General features: G+C 57.2%; 1 protein-coding gene across 3 annotated transcripts; it reads left to right on the top strand.

The window, feature by feature from the left end:
• The first annotated feature begins 317 nt into the window (after positions 1-317).
• Positions 318-13,365, top strand: SEMA6C (semaphorin 6C). Of its 3 annotated transcripts, none has more exons than XM_019740056.3 (20): positions 318-827; positions 2,494-2,543; positions 4,206-4,377; positions 6,031-6,145; positions 6,423-6,486; positions 6,646-6,702; positions 7,055-7,156; positions 7,367-7,457; positions 7,665-7,784; positions 7,980-8,068; positions 8,389-8,606; positions 8,892-9,023; positions 9,295-9,447; positions 9,682-9,855; positions 10,125-10,271; positions 10,553-10,630; positions 10,757-10,812; positions 10,995-11,039; positions 11,381-11,476; positions 11,903-13,365. In XM_019740056.3, exons 3-20 carry the CDS (start codon positions 4,260-4,262, stop codon positions 12,925-12,927), a joined length of 2,880 nt encoding a protein of 959 aa, XP_019595615.3. In that variant the 5' UTR covers positions 318-827; positions 2,494-2,543; positions 4,206-4,259; the 3' UTR covers positions 12,928-13,365. The 3 variants fall into 3 exon arrangements, with proteins under 3 accessions (XP_019595615.3, XP_074174667.2, XP_074174666.2); XM_074318565.2 differs by having other exon boundaries at positions 328-532; XM_074318566.2 differs by lacking the exon at positions 11,381-11,476 and having other exon boundaries at positions 318-532.
• The last annotated feature ends 3,899 nt before the right edge of the window (positions 13,366-17,264 follow it).

Below are 17,264 nucleotides of genomic sequence, written 5' to 3'. Positions count from 1 at the left end.
TCCTTCCCAGGGCTTCTGCATGTTACAGCGTGTGACCCCTCCTCTGTTCGGGTCTCTGCGACTGTCCGCGGATGTCTCCAGCTCGCGCCTGGCTTTGGTCTCCAGCTCAGCCTCCCAGCCTGGCCTCTCAGTAGGCGGTGCTCCCGACGCCCCGCCCTCGAGAGGACTATTGGCGGAGAGGTGTTGAGAAGGCGGGGTCTAGCCGGCCTACGAGAGCCGGATTAGTTGCAGCGACCCCGAGGCGGGCCGGAGGCGGGTCCCGCTGGGAGGCGGGCGGGGCAGCTGGGGCCCGGCCCAGAGCTCCGGGCGGTCGCATTGTTTTCCTCCGCGGAGCCGCGGCGGGAGTGGGGTCTGCGACTCGACCCTGGGCTCGCCCGACTGGACAGCGCTCGGCAGTCCAGATCCAAGCTCCATCCAACTCAGACGCTCATCGTACCTCGCCAGAGCCCCCCACCACGGATTGCGAAGTCGGCGCTGTGCGGGGCCGCTGCCCGCCCGCCGCGATCTCGGTCCCGCTGGCCCGGATCTCGGAGCAAGTACCCCGGAGCAGGGACTGGGCTGCAGGGAGGCAGGGAAGACAGGGCGCCGCAGGCTGGGGCCAAGCTTCCGATGTGCGAGAGGGACCCGGGAGGTGCCAGCGCGCGCTGTGCCTGGCTGGCCGAGAGGGTCGGCGGAGTTGAGGTGCGCGGAGGGAGGACGGGACCGTGACCGAGCCCGGTCACTGCACGGTGGGCGCAAGGTCTGGACACCTCTGCTGATCTCTAAGTCACGTTCCCTGGACTGAGGAGCGCGAAAGGGGATAATTTGAGGCGCGCACCGTACAGAAGGTAGAAAACCTGGTCCCTTGCCTCCCCAGCAAGGAAACTAAGCCTCCCAGATCCACAGAGAACCGGACCCTCTCGATGACCCTGCAGGGATGGGAAGGGGACGCGTCGTTTCGGACTTTGGTGTCACGGCTACACCTCAGTCCTTGTGCCAGAGGGAGTCTGAGCAGCTCCCAGGGGGTTGGCTCCGGCACCGAGTCGGGGAATGGGGCCCCCTGCGAAACATCAGTCCCAGAGTCCATCTCCTTCCCGCACCCCACTCTCCCCCGGGCTTTGTTAGATCGAGGTCTCCCAAGGAGGAGAGCCGAGTCCGCGACTGCCTCTCGAGCCCCCCAACCCGCTCGGCGCTAGCCCCGGGCCCGCCCTCGTCGGTTCCCAGCCTCTGGCCCTGTTTCCTTGGCCTCGGAGACCCGCCTCCACTCCCCCACCCGCGCTCCCATCCCCACTCGGTCTGCGCCTGCAGGCCCCTCCAGCCCCTCCTCCCGCTAACGTGGCTCTGGGACCCGGTCCCGGCCCAGACTCTGCTACCCGCCCCTCTCGGAGCCCCGGATCCAGTGAGGGGGAGACACGTCGAGCCCCTGGCCCCGGGCCCATCTCTTGCGAAGCTCTAGACACCTGGATTATCCTCGCTGGGGGCTGGGTGGGAGGGAGGGTAGGTGTGAACCTGGCTCTGAGAGCTAAGGGTGGGGAAAATGTCTTGGAGATGGGAACGCGCCTGTTCTGCGAGGCTCTTCGGCGCGCCCCCTGCTCCCCCGGAGGAAGGTGTACTGGGGCGGGCGACCAGCCAGAGGGCTTCCTGCTATTGTCCCTAGCCTGGTCTCCCCTTCTCCATCCTTTCCCCAGCCCCCGCTGGACTCTAGCAATGACCCTGGCCACTCCCCAGAGGTTGTTGCAGGGCCAGGAGGAGAGAAGAGAGATGTTTCCTCTTCCCAGAGAGGGGAGAACCTAGGAGGGGGAGAAAAAGCGGGCCAGGCCTTCCCCGTTTGCTTCAGATGGGGCGTATGGAGCAGCTGGGTTTGGGCCGGGAGGGTAAGCCTTTCCCCAGGCTGCTCAGCCGCTGCTCCCCCAAAACAGCGATGGAAGCCCTCTTAAAGATATATCACAGTTAAGTCATAGGGGGCCCATGCAAAGGCCAACCAAGTGTTTTTAGAGGCTGCATCTAGCTGGGGGAGCAGGCTGGAGAGAAATGGGGTGAGAAGGATGCAGGGCCTGCTCTCTCAGGGATGAAGGAAGGGGTGGGGGGTTCTTGCTATCAGCATTTTGCCTAGAAATGAAGAGCATGTAAATGAGATGCAAATTAGCCTCTATTGTCCCCAGCTAGGACGCTTTTGCTAAGAAGGCTACTGGATTCTAAGGGTTTTAACGTGGGAGTGGTCCTCATGCCCCGCAAACTCTCCCAGTCACCGTTTTCCCAAGACTGGTCCTGCAGTTCCAGGAGTTTCTGGCTAGGGGCCAGTGCCAGGCCCTGCCCTCACTTCTTTGGGCATGAAGCGGCCAGCACCTTCGGAACCAAGCTCAATGGCAACACACACACACACACACTCCCCTCCAGGGTAGCACTCCCCTACCCCAGCCTCAGTAGACTGCTCCTGAATTTTCACATTTACTTTTAACGGATGTGGTAAGGAAGTGTAACTCAGTCTCTTCCTCCTGTCCCTCCTTCCATCAGGTCAAAGGTCTCCGATCCCCCTCAAACCCCCACCGGAGTCACCACCCCAGGTAAGGAAAGGGCAGCAGCTCCTGAGGGCAGGGGATTGAAGCTGGCATGGCCTGGGAGCAGGCAGAGGGTCTGGCTGTTCTCCCCACTTGCCAGAGACCAAAGATGTTTCCTGGGTGAAGATACCAGTTGCCCAGGGCAACTTGGGAGGGGGGAGCAAGAGGGGGAGGTTAGGAGACAAGCTGTGTCCCTTTCTCTTCCCCTGGGAGCATCAGCATCCGGAAACATGGTTGGGGGTGGGGGAGTGGGGGAGGAAGGCTTGGCCTTTCTGTACCAGAGGGTCGTTAGCTAGCTGACTGTTCTGCCCCTGGGGAGGGGGGTCATCATTAGGCAATCTTACCCCTCTCCTCCTCCAGCTCTCTTGAGACCCCATCTGACGTCAGCCTCCCCACCAGTGACGCTGGGTTGGGGGTGCAGTACACTTGGGTCCTGGTTCCAAGAGTGGAATTGTTGGGGAGATGGAATGAGCTGAACCTGGTTGCCCAGAGCCTCTTCAGGGGTCACTGTGGGATGGGCAAATAAGGATTGGTGAAGGCTAGCTGTTTGTTCACAGAAAGGATACTCCCCCTTCCTGACCTGCTTTCCAGAGCCTGCTTAGGCCCTCACTTCATGGGAAGGAAGGCGGAAAGCTGGTGTACACCTCCCACTGTGGGTCCCAGCCTGGGGGGGCGTGGGGGGGGCGGTGAGAAGGAGGGCTGTCTCACCATCCCTTCCACCATACCCATCTTTTCCTGGACTTTGGGCTACAATTGCCTGCCTGTCATTAAATTATTTATATTTCCATTTCGAGGAAGGGAAAGAGGGACATGTGCATCCATTTCTCCTCACCACTGTCACCCCTTCTATCCCCAGATCCTCATAGAGGGTGGGTCTGCTTCCCCCCCCCCCCCATCAAGTACAGGCACTGGTTCTTAGGAGCCAGGGAGGGAACAGGGGGCTAGAGAGGCTGGGAGGGGGCACAGTGGTCGGGCAGACAGCTGCAGCCAGAGCTAAATTTAGCCTCTGATCTGGCTTTGATGAGATTCATTTTTGGCTAAGACAGCACCCCTCCCCCCCAGCTTCTCCCTAGCGATGGGAAGGGCCCCTGAAGCATGAGCTTCGACCAGGACAATGACCCCTAGGCTGCCTCCCCGATGTCCCCCATTCTTCCTCAACCCTAGCCAGGATGGTGGCTGCCTCACAGCCGCCTCTGCCTGGCTGCCATGGGGGTCTGAGAGGGAGGGAGAGGCAAACATCGTGGCCTCTTCCTCCTCCCAGTGCCAAGGAGTCACTATTTATAATTTTAAGCCTTCAGTGTCTAATTATAGCTGAGAAGGGGTTAGTAAGAGGGGGGCTAGGAGGTGTCACCTACCGAATGTCCCAGGCCCAGTCAGGAGAGAGGAGGAAAGGCTGAGGGAGAAGGCTGGGAGGGGAGCGGGTGTGTCCTGTCCTTACCTGGGGTCATTCAAGCAGGCCTCACACCAGCCAGTTTGGGCCAGTTGGAGAGGGAAGGGCCTTGAGTGACACTGACAGTTGGTTGGGACCAGACTGAGGCAGTACCCGAGAGAAAGTTCTTTCCCCCACTCCACAGGGTCTTCTGGGGATAGACAGGGGAGGAGCCTGGCTGCTTCAAGGGGGGATGGAATTTGGCCCCTTCTCCCACTCTCTTCTGTGTCCTCTTTTAGGGCCAGCATATGGGTGAGGGGGCACCCCCTGGGGCCTGAGCTGCCCCGCACAGGATGCCCCGCGCCCCCCACCTCATGCCCTTGCTGCTGCTGCTGCTGCTGCTCTCACTTCCCCAAACCCAGGCCGCCTTTCCCCAGGACCCCCGCCCTCTGCTGACCTCTGACCTGCAAGGTGAGTGCCCAGTACTGAGCCCCGGTGTGTGAGCTCAGCATGCAGTCTCGGCAATTAGACACCAGACTCCCTGTGAGGGAGGGAAGGTGCAGGCAGGCGCTCAGCCTCAAGGAAGTCCAGAGCCTGACCGACAAAGGGGAGCAGGCAGGTGGAGAGAGCTGGCCCCTCAGGTCAGTCGCTTCTCACCCCTGGGGCAACTTCCTTCCCTTCGAGGCAGCATCATTTGGTGGTAAGAACATGGACTCAGCAGACCAAACCACAGCCAGTGCGAACCCCTGCTAAGCTGCTCACTAGCCGTGTGACCTTGGCCCAGTCATTTACCCTTTCTGTTTTTATTTTTTTTAATATTGGGGAACAGTGTGTTTCTCCAGGGCCCATCAGCCCCAAGTCGTTGTCCTTCAATCTAGCTCAGCTCCAAGTCCAGTTGCCGTTTTCAGTCTTAGTTGCAGGGGGCGCAACCCACCATCCCATGTGGGAACTGAACCGGCAACCTTGTTGAGAGCTCGCCCTCCAACCAACTGAGCCATCCGGCCACCCTCGTTTGTCTTTTCTTTACCTCAGTCTCCTCATCTGCAAAATGAAGATCGTAATAGCATGCTATTAGGTTGGTGCACAAGTAATTGCGGTTTTTGCAATTAAACCTTTTAAACCACAATTACTTGTGCACCAACCTAATACCTCATGGGCTTATTTAGGGCTTAAGCGAGGTAATACAGGAAAAGTGCTGAGGACACTGGCCCAACGCGAATGCTTTATATGTGTTTGCCGTTATTGCTAGCGACAATAGGGGCTAGTTCACTGGCTCCCAGCGCCTCTTACCTTCCTCTCTACTTGCACCGCTACTGAGCCACGTCCCATCGGGAGGGACACCACGAACCCACTTTTTCTGAGAAGAATTTTATCTATTTGTAGGTTCCTGTGAGATATGTAGGATTTAGAGTAGTTTTAGGGATGAAGGAACTGCAGTTGGGTTATTGGGAATAACTGTTGGGGGGTAGATAAGAACAGCAAACATATGTGCCAGACGCAGTTCTAAGTACCGTGCGAATGTTAAACCATCTCTCCCGAACTCTGGCCTCCCTCTGAGCGCTGATGTCTGGGTGATCAGCCAGGACAGGTGCTGGAGTTGGTCAGAGGAGGCAGAAACCTTGGAGGTGGAGGTGGCCTGTGAAGAACCTTGAGGGCAGGGTGCAAGGAGAGGGCTGGGAGCAGACAGTGTACATTGTTGGGGGCAGAAGGGAATCGCCAGCCCCAAGGCAGCACCAAGAAGAGACCAGCTCAGCTCTGGAGTCAGGTAGATCCGGATCTGAATCCAGGGGCCTGGTGCATCCAAGCCAAACGAGTGATGCAAATTGCTTCATGGCTTTAAGCCTCAGGCTTCTCACCTGTAAAATGGGCCAATATTAGTACCTACCTCTTCAGGTTGTTGTATTAAATGCGACGATGCATCTAAGGTGTTAAGGCAGTGCTAGGCAGAGGTTAAGTGCTCAGAGTTAGCTAATAGCGTTTTTATCAACAGCTTCATTCATACCTCACCATTCATCTCACATGCTACGATGTCCCGATGTCCCGGGGTGGGTTTCCTCTAGTTGGAGAGGGCGCTGAGGGAGGTATCATGGCTGGCCCACAGCATCCCCTCTCTGTGCTTTCTAGGTACTTCCCCATTATCCTGGTTCCGGGGCCTGGAGGATGACGCTGTGGTTGCAGAACTTGGGCTGGACTTTCAGAGATTCCTGACCTTGAACCGGACCTTGCTAGTGGCTGCCCGGTAAACTGGCTACAGCACAGTTGTGGGGCTGACATGCTGGGTAGACATGGGACCTGCATGGCCACTGCAGGTTCTTGCAGGGGACATGGGCAGGTGTCCGAGCCATGGGACATGCACATGCTGGTGCCCAGAGCACAGATGGAATAAGGGGAAGTGTAGGGGGCAAGAGGTCTGTACTGTTTGTCCCTGAGCAGCTGAACATGGGAAAGGCAGGGGCTAAGGAGCCCAGGTGGGGCGCCCTGACCTGTCTCTGATCCCTCTTTACCTGTCCCTTCAGGGACCACGTTTTCTCCTTCGACCTTCAAGCTCAAGAAGAAGGGGAGGGGCTGGTACCCAACAAGGTGAGGGGCTGGGTGGGAGGGGATGCAGGCATGGAGACGAGGCTGGGGAAGGAAGGTCTAGCGGGGGGCAAGGGGGTGGGCAGCAGAATCCCAAAGGGGCATTACTTAGGTGGGGTCTGGGTTGCCCCATGATTTTCGCTCTTCCCTTTCTCCCTTCAGTATCTAACATGGAGGAGCCAAGACGTGGAGAACTGCGCTGTGCGGGGGAAGTTAACGGTGAGAAGTGGAATGAGAATTTCAAGGGGAGATGACGCACCTCTAGGCTCTGTCCAAGCTGTCCTCTGCTCTGCCCAATTTCCCACCCCCTTCTCTCATCTCAGGCCACAGAGGAAAATGTGCAGGAAAGGGAATGAATGATTTTTAGCTTCTTTAACATGGGTCACAGAAAAGTGGGGCTCCGACAGGAGGCCAAAGAACCTGCCTGAGGCCACAGTGCTAGGAGTAGCTTAGTTGGGGTGTTACCCGCCATTGCTCTGACTGGCCCAGGGGGAGTAGCCTTACTTCCTGTGACTGACCCCTGTCCAGTCCCAGGGACCGTGGCGCTGACCTTGAGCTTTGTGTCCGCCAGGACGAGTGCTACAACTACATTCGTGTTCTGGTCCCCTGGGACTCGCAGACACTCCTTGCCTGTGGAACCAACTCTTTCAGCCCTGTGTGCCGCAGCTATGGGGTACGAAGAAGGCAAGGGTGTGGAGTCAGGCCGGGTGTGGGAGGGGAGCCCAAGCGGACAGTCAGTTTGGTGGGGACAGACCAGCAGGTGTGGGGGAATGGGAGTGGCCAGGAGGGGTGAGGGAAGGAAGCAAGAGGACACAGGAAGTGGGCTATGGGACCAGACTCCCAGACCCCAAGGATTCCACGAACCTGCTCCCTCTGCCTCCAGGTCACTTCGCTGCAGCAGGAGGGTGAGGAGCTGAGCGGGCAGGCTCGATGCCCCTTTGACACCACCCAGTCTAATGTGGCTGTCTTTGCAGGTGAGCACCTGGGCAGTGAGAAGCAGGCATGTGGCTGGAGGGAGCCCCCTTCTTAGTCCCTCTCCCAGTTTGGTCTTCCCCCATGCTCCCGAGTGCAGGGCTGAGGGAGGGGTAGGGTCAGGCTGACATGTGGGTGTGGGGGGCCCAAGAAGAGCCAGGATACAGATTCCTGAGCCCTCCCCTGACCCCCACCTGCCACCCCTCCAGAGGGCAGCCTGTACTCGGCCACAGCTGCAGATTTCCAGGCCAGTGATGCTGTAGTTTACAGAAGCCTTGGGCCTCAGCCCCCACTCCGCTCCGCCAAGTACGACTCCAAGTGGCTCCGAGGTCAGGGCTGGCCTGGGGAGGGCGGCTGCCCTTGGGGTGGAGGTGCAGGGGGTAGGTCGGGGGGGCCTGTGGCTGGGAGCAGGCAGATGATGGTGGCAGTGTGCATGCATCCAGAGGGGAGAGGCTGTGTGGGGCCAGGAGTTTCTGAGCAGGTACAAATACTCTGCCACATGCTTTCCTGTTGCTCCCACGCAGAGCCACACTTTGTCCATGCCTTGGAGCATGGAGACCATGTCTACTTCTTCTTCCGAGAGGTCTCTGTGGAGGATGCCCGGCTGGGGCGGGTAAGGAGGTGGGCACCAGGGGTGGGGAGCTGGGAGCTTCTGCTGGGTCCTTCAGAGGCAGAGTCAGGGGACAACTTGCAAATCTCCACAACACAATCCCCTTGACTCGGAGCCCCCAACTTGGAGTAGCCCCCAGCCCTCTGCCCCCACATCCTGTGGTGACCCCCTCCTTGACCCAGACTGACCCAGCACACTATGCCACATGCTTTCTTTGCTGCGCCCCTAACATTATGTCCGGTGCTCTAACTCACTGCCTTCCTCTCACCCCGCTGGCCCGGAGGCTGTCTCACTGTTCTCATCCCCTGAATCTCCCCTTGCAGGTGCAGTTCTCCCGTGTGGCCCGTGTGTGTAAGCGTGACATGGGCGGCTCCCCTCGGGCCTTGGACCGCCACTGGACATCCTTCCTGAAGCTGCGGCTCAACTGCTCCGTCCCTGGGGACTCTGCCTTCTATTTTGACGTCTTACAGGCCTTGACTGGGCCCGTGAACTTGTACGGCCGCTCTGCCCTCTTTGGAGTCTTCACCACCCAGACCAATAGGTTGGTACCAGACTAATGAATGTCGCCCAGTCTGTCCCCTGCCCCAGCAGCGTCCAAGCTCTCCTCTCAAAGTTTACTGATGGGGTCAGTGGGGGGAAGCTCCTTTCAAAGCCACTTGCTGTTCCGCCCATCTTTTTCTCTCCTAGCATAGCCCCCAGGTGCAGCCCCACCCTTTTAGGCTTCCCCTCACCCACCCAATATGGTGCATGAAGGGTAGCTGCCACGTCTTACCTGGGAGGGGCTGTGCTGTGCCTTCCAACACCTAGTCTTTTCTGGCTCCCTCAGCATCCCTGGCTCTGCGGTCTGCGCCTTCTACCTGGATGATATTGAGCGTGGGTTTGAGGGCAAGTTCAAGGAACAGAGGAGTCTGGATGGGGCCTGGACCCCTGTGTCTGAGGACAGGGTCCCCTCCCCCAGGTACCCAGGATGGGGGTGGCTTGTGTGGGGCAGAAGCATGCAGTGTCTGCTCCCAAGATGGGATTGTAAGGAAAGGGAAAGGTGTCCAGGCCTGGGGAGGGGGCTGTCCTGGGGTGGCAGTGGGACTGGCGAGCTGCCCTTGGGAAGGAAAGCAGGAGTGTGAGTGTGCGGAGGGGAGCAAGGGCTACTGATCGAGTTTGGGGAGTGAGGCCCAGGGCCTAGCTCAGCCCAGCTCCCTGCCCTAAGGCGGCCCCTTCCCCTGTGCCCCCAGGCCAGGATCCTGCGCAGGAGTAGGTGTGGCTGCCTTGTTCCCCTCTTCCCGCGATCTCCCTGATGATGTCCTGACCTTCATCAAGGCTCACCCACTGCTGGACCCCGCCGTGCCGCCCGCCACCCACCAGCCTCTGCTCACCCTCACCAGCAGGTATGGGCTAAAAAACACTGGCCACTGCCCTCCCCTCCCCGCCACCCTCCTTCTCTGACCCCACCCCCAAGGTAAATGATATTGGTGGGAGGAAGAACCAATGAAAGGGGAAGGGAGAGAGCTAATGACGGAAACCCTGGGCTGGGGGAAGGGGTACCAGGACACATGGGCTGTCCTCGAAATACACAAGCTTCCACCAGGCAGGTTGCCCTGACCCAAGGCCTATCCCTCCAGAGCTCTACTGACCCAGGTAGCTGTGGATGGCACGGCTGGTCCCTACAGTAACACCACCGTCCTGTTCCTCGGCTCCAACGATGGGACAGTGCTGAAGGTGCTGCCCCGGGGGGAGAAAGCTGGGGGACAGGAGCCCATCCTGTTGGAAGAGATCGATGCCTACAGCCCTGCCCGGTAAGAACAGGAGGCCTTTGTCCTGCAGGTTCCCCAGCAGAGTAGGGATGGGATGTGGGGATGGGGTGGGAACTGCAACATGGGATGCAGAGAGGGGCTTGATGAGAGGCCAGACAGCATGGCGGGGCAGCGTGGTCACTCAGGAACCCCTGCCCCATGAGCTATACTCAGTTGCTTGGGTGCCTCCCGTCTTCCATTCTTTAACCCACCCAGGGAAAAAGGGACCTCGCCAGGCCTGCCCCTTCTGACTCCTTCTGGCCTCCCCCTAGGTGCAGTGGGAAGCGGGCAGCCCAAACAGCACGGCGCATCGTAGGGCTGGAGCTGGACACGGAAGGTCACAGGCTCTTTGTGGCTTTTTCTGGCTGTATCATCTACCTCCCTCTCAGTCGGTGTGCCCGCCATGGGGCCTGTCGGAGGTGAGAGGGGCCTGAGGCTAGGCCCTGTCTGGGCCGTCTCCCTGGGCCAGCAGCTCAGGGACACAGGCATTGGGGTGGCAGGGAAAAAAAGGTAGGGGATGGTTGGTGGGGCGCTGCCTCCTGGGTTCTGCTGGTGGGCAGTGACCAGGGTCTGGAATAGGGATTGGGGTGCATAGGATGGGAGTTTGGGGCTAGGAGTCTCCTGAGAGTAGAAGAGGCCGGGAATGGAATGTGATCAGAACAGAGAGGGTCCCAGCCTCACATGACTCAGTTTTCCCTAGGAGCTGTCTGGCTTCTCAGGACCCGTACTGTGGATGGCACAGCTCTAGAGGCTGTGTGGATATCAGGGGACCTGGTGGGTAAGTGAGGGGCACCCCGTATCTCCTGAGGACAAAGTTCCCCACCACTACGAGAGGAAGCGGAGGGCCAGGTTAGGGGTGGGGCAAGGTGTTTAAGTGCATCGAGCCCCCTCCGTGTCCTCCTAGGACTGACGTGGACCCTGCTGGGAACCAGGAATCCACGGAGCACGGTGACTGCCAAGGTAAACAGAAGGGGAGGCTGCAGCTAAAGCTGCAGCCATAGCTGCACATGGCTGTGATGGTCACAGACACCATCCCAGGCATGGATTTTTGTCTTTCTTTCCTTCTGTGGCCCAGTCACCCTCCTCAGTTCTTCATGAAGCTTCCTCTGCCCCCATCTTTAGCCTCTGTCCCTTCTTCACAGATGGAGCTACCGGGAGTCAGTCTGGCACAGGGAATTCTGCTTATGGTGAGTCCTCTTGTCCTAACTTCACCTTCCCTTGCTCATCCCACACTCACCCAATCTGTGCCCATGGCAGCAACAGAGCAGCATTCTGGATATCCTGAGTCTCAGAACAGGGTACCATCTTCCAAATAGCCAGCATATACATAGGAGGGTGCTTAATAAATAGTTTTGGAACAAATAAATGAATGTCCTGCATGGTGAGCCCTTCCCCACACCCAGAAGAAAGTAGAGGCTGGAGTTCTGGACCTTTGGGTTCTAAAGGGGCGGGTGGGGGGACCCACTAAATGGGTGTCAGAGGTGGAGAGCAGGAGCCTCACTGGCCCTGACCTGGTCTCTGTCACCAGTGCTTCTGGGTCCTGGCCCTTTCCCTGAGACCCCCAGCCCCCCCAGTGATGCCCACCCCCGGCCCCAGTCTTCCACTCTTGGAGCTCACACTGAGGGTAAGGGGGCTGGCTGGGAGGGACAGGAGTGAAGTGTGGGGCTGCTGGTTCTGGAAGAATTCTAAGCCCTCACTGACCCGTGTTTGGTGCTCACTAACGTGTGTTTGGAGCCTCCCCTCCCCAGAGTTAGGTATTCCAGTCCAGCCTTCTGTGCCGGCAGTTTGGTCACTGCTCTTGGCTTGGCTACAAGGGGCCAGAGCTGGGATGGGGATACCCCAGGCCCAAGCTCTAGCCTGAGTGTGAGGGGTGGTGTGATGGGCTGTGTGTGGGGCGGATCTGGGAAGGGGTAGCTGAGGGTCAAGGCTGTGCTGGAGAGAAGCTGAGCAGCAGGAGGCCAGAGTGGAAGGTTCTGGAAACTTGACATCCCAGCCCATGCCATCCCAGCCTGCCCTGCCTTCGCTGAGCCTCCACCCTCTCGGTCGGCAGGCGTGCGCCGGGACCTCCCCGCTGCCTCGGCCTCCCGCTCCGTCCCCATCCCACTGCTCCTGGCCTGTGTGGCCGCAGCCTTCGCCCTGGGCGCCTCAGTCTCTGGCCTCCTGGTCTCCTGCGCTTGTCGCCGTGCCCACCGACGTCGGAACAAGGACATCGAGACCCCGGGGCTCCCACGCCCTCTCTCTCTTCGCAGCTTGGCCCGGCTGCACGGGCCAAGCGCCGAGCCACCGCCACCATCCAAGGACGGAGACGCGGCACAGACGCCCCAGCTCTACACCACCTTTCTGCCTCCACCCGAGGCCGGGCCCCCGCCGGAGTTGGCCTGCTTGCCCACCCCGGAGTCCACGCCAGAGCTGCCGGTCAAGCACCTCCGCAACGCCGGGGGTCCCTGGGAGTGGAACCAGAATGGGAACAACGCCAAGGAGGGCCCGGGCCGGGCACGTGGTGGGAACGCGCTGAGCGGCCCGGTTCCGCGCGTGCTGGTGAGGCCGCCACCCCCCGGCTGTCCGGGGCAGGCTGTGGAAGTGACCACCCTGGAGGAACTGCTGCGCTACCTGCACGCCCCCCAGCCGCCCCGGAGGGGCTCTGAGCCCTCGGGCCCCCTGACCCCACGGGCGCTCCCGGAGCCCGCCCCGCCCCCCGCCCTCTTGGCTGGCTCCAGCCTCCTGCCCCGGGAATGCGCCCCACCGCTGCGCCTGGACGTACCCCCAGACAGGCACCCGGCAGCCCCTGGCCGGCCGGTCCCGGCTCCCCGCCTGGGGGTCGGAGGCAGCCGCAGGTTGCCTTTCTCCGCTCACCGTGTGCCCCCCGCCCTGCTCACTCGAGTCCCCTCGGGAGGCCCCTCCAGGTATTCCGGGGGGCCCGGAAGACACCTCCTGTACCTGGGCCGCCCTGAAGGTTACCGGGGCCGCTCCCTGAAGAGGGTGGATGTTGAAAAGCCCCAGCTGCCTCCGAAGCTCCCCCTGGTCGGGCCCTCCTCCCAGCCGGCTGTCCCCAACGGCAGCCATTTTAACTTTTAAAGGGACCTGCTCCGCGACCTTGGCCATGAGTGGGGCTACGTCTCCAAGGACAGGTCACCTCCCTCTCCTTGTCCCACACCTCCAGCCTTCCTGGACTCTGAGAGTCTCCTGGGGTCCCTGCCCGCCTCGGGTTTATTTATTGACTGTCTTTCCCTCTGTCCCTCGAGAGAGGAGTGGGAGATGAGAAGCTTGCCCCCTCAGTGAGCCAGCTTTTCGGGGGGACCGGCACACTCCCACTCCCCCCTCCCTCAGCCAAGCTGCCTTAATTCGCCCCTCTGGGCTTCCTCCCTGGACTGGGCCCCAGGTGGGCCGCAGGCGGACAGACGGATGGGGTTGGGGCCACGTGCGTGCGTGTGTACAGAGTCCTCGGGCCTCCTGGGACGTGCCTCCTCCTACTGTGTAGGAGCCTCTGCTTCCCAATACAGCTGTGTCCCCGAACCGCTGCCTGATTTCACTCGTGCAGGGGCGGGGCGGGGAGGGAATCGGTCGCCCAGCTCCCAGCGCCTTCGCCCCTGAATCTCTGCCTTCATCTTGGCCTTGAGCTCTCCTGAGTAATTGGGAAGGCTGCAGTCCCACCGGGGTTAATCAGGAAAGGTTTCCTGAAGGAGACGAGGGAAGAAAGGGTGTGGAGATGAACCAGGGCCCAGGAGACCCACGGTAGAGTTTAGGAGGGGTTGGGGAGGGCATTCGGAGCACGTTTCTGGATTGAGGGAAGAAGGACTTTTTTCCACAGCCTGTTCCATGGGGTGGGGGAGGGTACTTTAGGGGAAATAAAATGAAGCCGCAGCGTGTTTCATATCAGGAAATCTTGTCCTAAAGAGAATTAGGGGTGTTTGGGTTGCATGAGGGGTAGACTACCAAAACAGGAAAGGATTCAGCCCTGTTAGTGCAAAGGGTCGGCCCCAGCTGTTCCCTAAGGAACAGTTCCCCTTCGCGGAGCGCGAGGGGGGGTTCGAGAAGGCGTGTCATCGCGCGCATGCGTGGCCTGGAGGCGCCCGGGGTCGCACTCAGCCCCGCGCGCCGAAGATCTGCAAGCGTGCGGCCGTCGTGATGTTCCTCTGTCTGGGGCTGGCTGCAAATACCTGTCCGTCACGCCGGGGACCAATGGGAGGGACGAACGAGACCGCATGCCCCGCCCACTACCTCGCGCTGAGGACACATAAGGCCTCGCGCCAGCTGTGGCTGCTTTTGCGGATTTACAAGTCGGGTTTTTTGCCGGCGCGTGTCCGCCCAGTTGGGGCCCCAGGCCATCCTCCCGCTGGCGCCGCCTGGAGGCCGGACCAAACCCTGCAGATAGGGACGCCTGCCCAGTCGCCCCCCAGTTCGCTGCCTAAAAGCCTTGGGCGGGAAACCCCTAAGAACAATTTGTTGAAGAACCCTAGAATTGTCTCTAGCTCCGCCCTTTACTACTTGTGATCCTGACAAGTCAAAGCTCTACCCTGTTTGCGTTCCCTTGTCTGGAGAATGGGGTTGTTTGAGACACTCAAGTGGGATCACATATGTAAAAACACTTGCTAAAGGAGAAAGCATGGGAGCTTGGGAGCTGGTGGTTCCTCCAAACTCGGGCGTAGGCTGTTCCTCACTTTGCGCTCTCCTAAGCAATCTGTTTCCCTTTGTGTCCTCATAACCTTCCTTTATAGATTTTACCCTCAAGGTTTTGAAACGCCCTCTGAACATTCCTCCCACGTCAGCTTGATCGCCACATCTGAGCTTGTTTCACCAGGTTGGAGAGGTCCTTTCAGTCTGTTTCCCCCTCGGATGCCTTTCTTAAACCAAGATGACTTGAAAGCATTGCTAGTTTCCTAGATGGTACAGGAAAGAGAGCTAGGAGTGGCGAATCCTCTTCAAACCAAAGTATGGAAGCCAGGACAAAGAAAACATTTTAAAGCCGCAGCCTTTTACTGTCCTCTTGAGGGCCAAGTCTCACAAATACTTAGTCCTTGCTCTAAGGTGGTCATAAGGAAAGGGGTAAATGCTCCTCAGGTTTAAATATAGACCCAAAAGAGAAGTACAATAGAAATTTAACCTTGTGACTTGGAGGCAGCAGCAATTTACAGGTTAAAGTCCTGGTTGCCGTTTAATTGTGAAAGGTGTTCATTTATCAGTATTTATAAAGTATGGCCACTTCTCTGATGGAGAGTGCCTAAGCTGGACTCTCAGAACCTTCTCAGGGCTACTGAAAACAACTATATTGCAGTGAGAGTAACAGTCCTTGGACTCTGCCACTTAACAGTTTTGTGTGTGACCTTGCCAATTCAGTTGCCCTCTCTGAACCTCAGTTTCTTTTGTAAATATGGAAAGAATATATGCCCAACAGAAGTTTATAAAGCACCATAGAAATATATGGGTTTAAATTAAGTGCTTCGTGGGAAATGGTAATTTGCTCAAAATAAAGTCGACTACTCCCAAGTATGTAATTCATTCATACTCATGAAATACCTCACCCTGACAGAGCAGTGAATGAATAGTAAATTAAGGCGGTGAATTCAAAGAAATTATTTTCACTGACAACAAAGGGATAAACATGGCCCCAATTCAGGCATCTGCTGATAGTCCTTTTTTCTAAAAAAAAAAAATTAGGATATTAAACTTTGTTTTTAGAAAAACCTGAATGTGCCAAAAGGAGTATGAAGCTGTCATCCTGAGGGAATTCTAAGCTGATTTCTCAGAGGGATTTTGGGAGGTTATGGAGAAACCAGGGCCCCAATAGGCAGAGTCCATCAGCTTGTGTAAGGCTTTGGGGACCTGAAGGTTTCACAGCCACAAAGCTTGAAAAGCTGTTCAGCATCATGAGTTCTTTGGGGGCTAAGTCACAAGGGCCTGAGCTATTACTGTCTCTCAGATTTGTGTCTCCTCGATGCCACTGCCCCACACTTGGGAGCCACACAGGTATGAGTCACTCACTGCTACTTAACTCAGCCGTTGACCTTTCAATACTGGGGACTCCTAAGAATGTAAAGTTACATATATGAGAGTAAAGTTCAAGTACATGGATAAAATATGAAGCCTATGAATCCAAAAGATCACCTACCTTTACCAGGTGTGTTAGGGTCCCAACAGGAAATAGATGACATGCTCAAAATAAGGGTTATTTTTGAAAAGTGTGGGCAAGGGTTAGGCCGGTAACTGGAGGCTAGTAACAGCCTTAGGCCTGAGAGAACAAAGGAAGGAAGTGGTTACTGGGACCTGGAAGGAGAGTTTGCCTTGAGAGCAGGGACCTTTACTCAAAGGGTACAGCGAGGCCCAGGTGACCCCAATGGAGGGGTCAGTCAGTCTTTTCTCTCCCTCCAGTCTCCTGCCAGAGCTCCCAGTTTGTTAGATCCCACTGGAAGTCAAAGTGCAGGGAGCCCATTGATTAAATACACGCAGACCAGCCTCCAAAGATAGAGAATAAGATACAGGAGAGAGGAGAGTAATCTGGAAGGAAAGAGAAAAGACCCAGCATTACCTCGAGATGAAAACCCCATACGTGTCCCACAAGGTTATTTTTGACTCTCCCTGCTTAAGTACTGGTGGCCAGCAACTTTAAGGAGATGCCTCCTGAATTCGTTTTGGAGCAAAGTTTACTTTGGGGAGTTTGCAGGAAAGGCTGCTTGGAGAATTTACTTCCCCCCCAGGTTCTTAACTGCAGCTGGAGATGAATTCAGCTGCCCAAAGCCCAGTAAGAGAGCACTCTGATTAACGGACGAGCTGCAGAGGGAAGAACACTCATAAACTCTATGTGGAAATTGTAGTTTTAGAGGAACCGTATTTTTAAAGCTGAGGGACTCTGGACAAAGTCACAACCTGTTTTTTTGTATCTATATACTGAAGATAACACACAGCTTGCAAGATAGGTTCGTTTCTGTGTATGCAAAGTGCCTAGTTCATTGCCAGACATGTAGCAAAACATGGACGCTGTTATTGATAAAAATGCCTCTCGCTCAACCATCACTTTCCTTTACAATAAGAGCTTTCTTTAAAAAAAATTTTGTTTTTTTCTTAATTCAGTCTCGATGTGGCCTCTTCTTCTCAATAAGAACTTTCTTAAACTTTAGGACTGGCTATGGGAGCAGAGTCCTCAGGGGTCCCTATCAGACATCTTGCACAAACCTTACATAGGTGTCGTTATAATTAGGTTGCTACCACTTCAACTTCTCTTGTATTTTCTACCTACTGCTCTTCTTGGAGTAGAGGGCTCACTTTCACGCAGAGAGAAGACTCTTAGGCAAGTTGTCCTAATTTATGTTTTCCCCATCATGTAAGAATTTTACCCTTCAGAGGTTCCTCACTTTCCACCTCCCTTTTAATTCTCCTATATTCCTGCTGACTTCTCTCACTAGCGTTTTAATTCAACA

The sequence above is a fragment of the Rhinolophus sinicus genome, chromosome 7 (assembly GCF_057876585.1).
Source record: "Rhinolophus sinicus isolate RSI-liver-muscle chromosome 7, RSI-T2T, whole genome shotgun sequence".
NCBI lineage: Eukaryota > Metazoa > Chordata > Mammalia > Chiroptera > Rhinolophidae > Rhinolophus > Rhinolophus sinicus.
The sequence above is the reverse complement of the archived record's forward strand: the minus strand, read 5'-3'. Positions and strand labels throughout refer to the sequence as shown.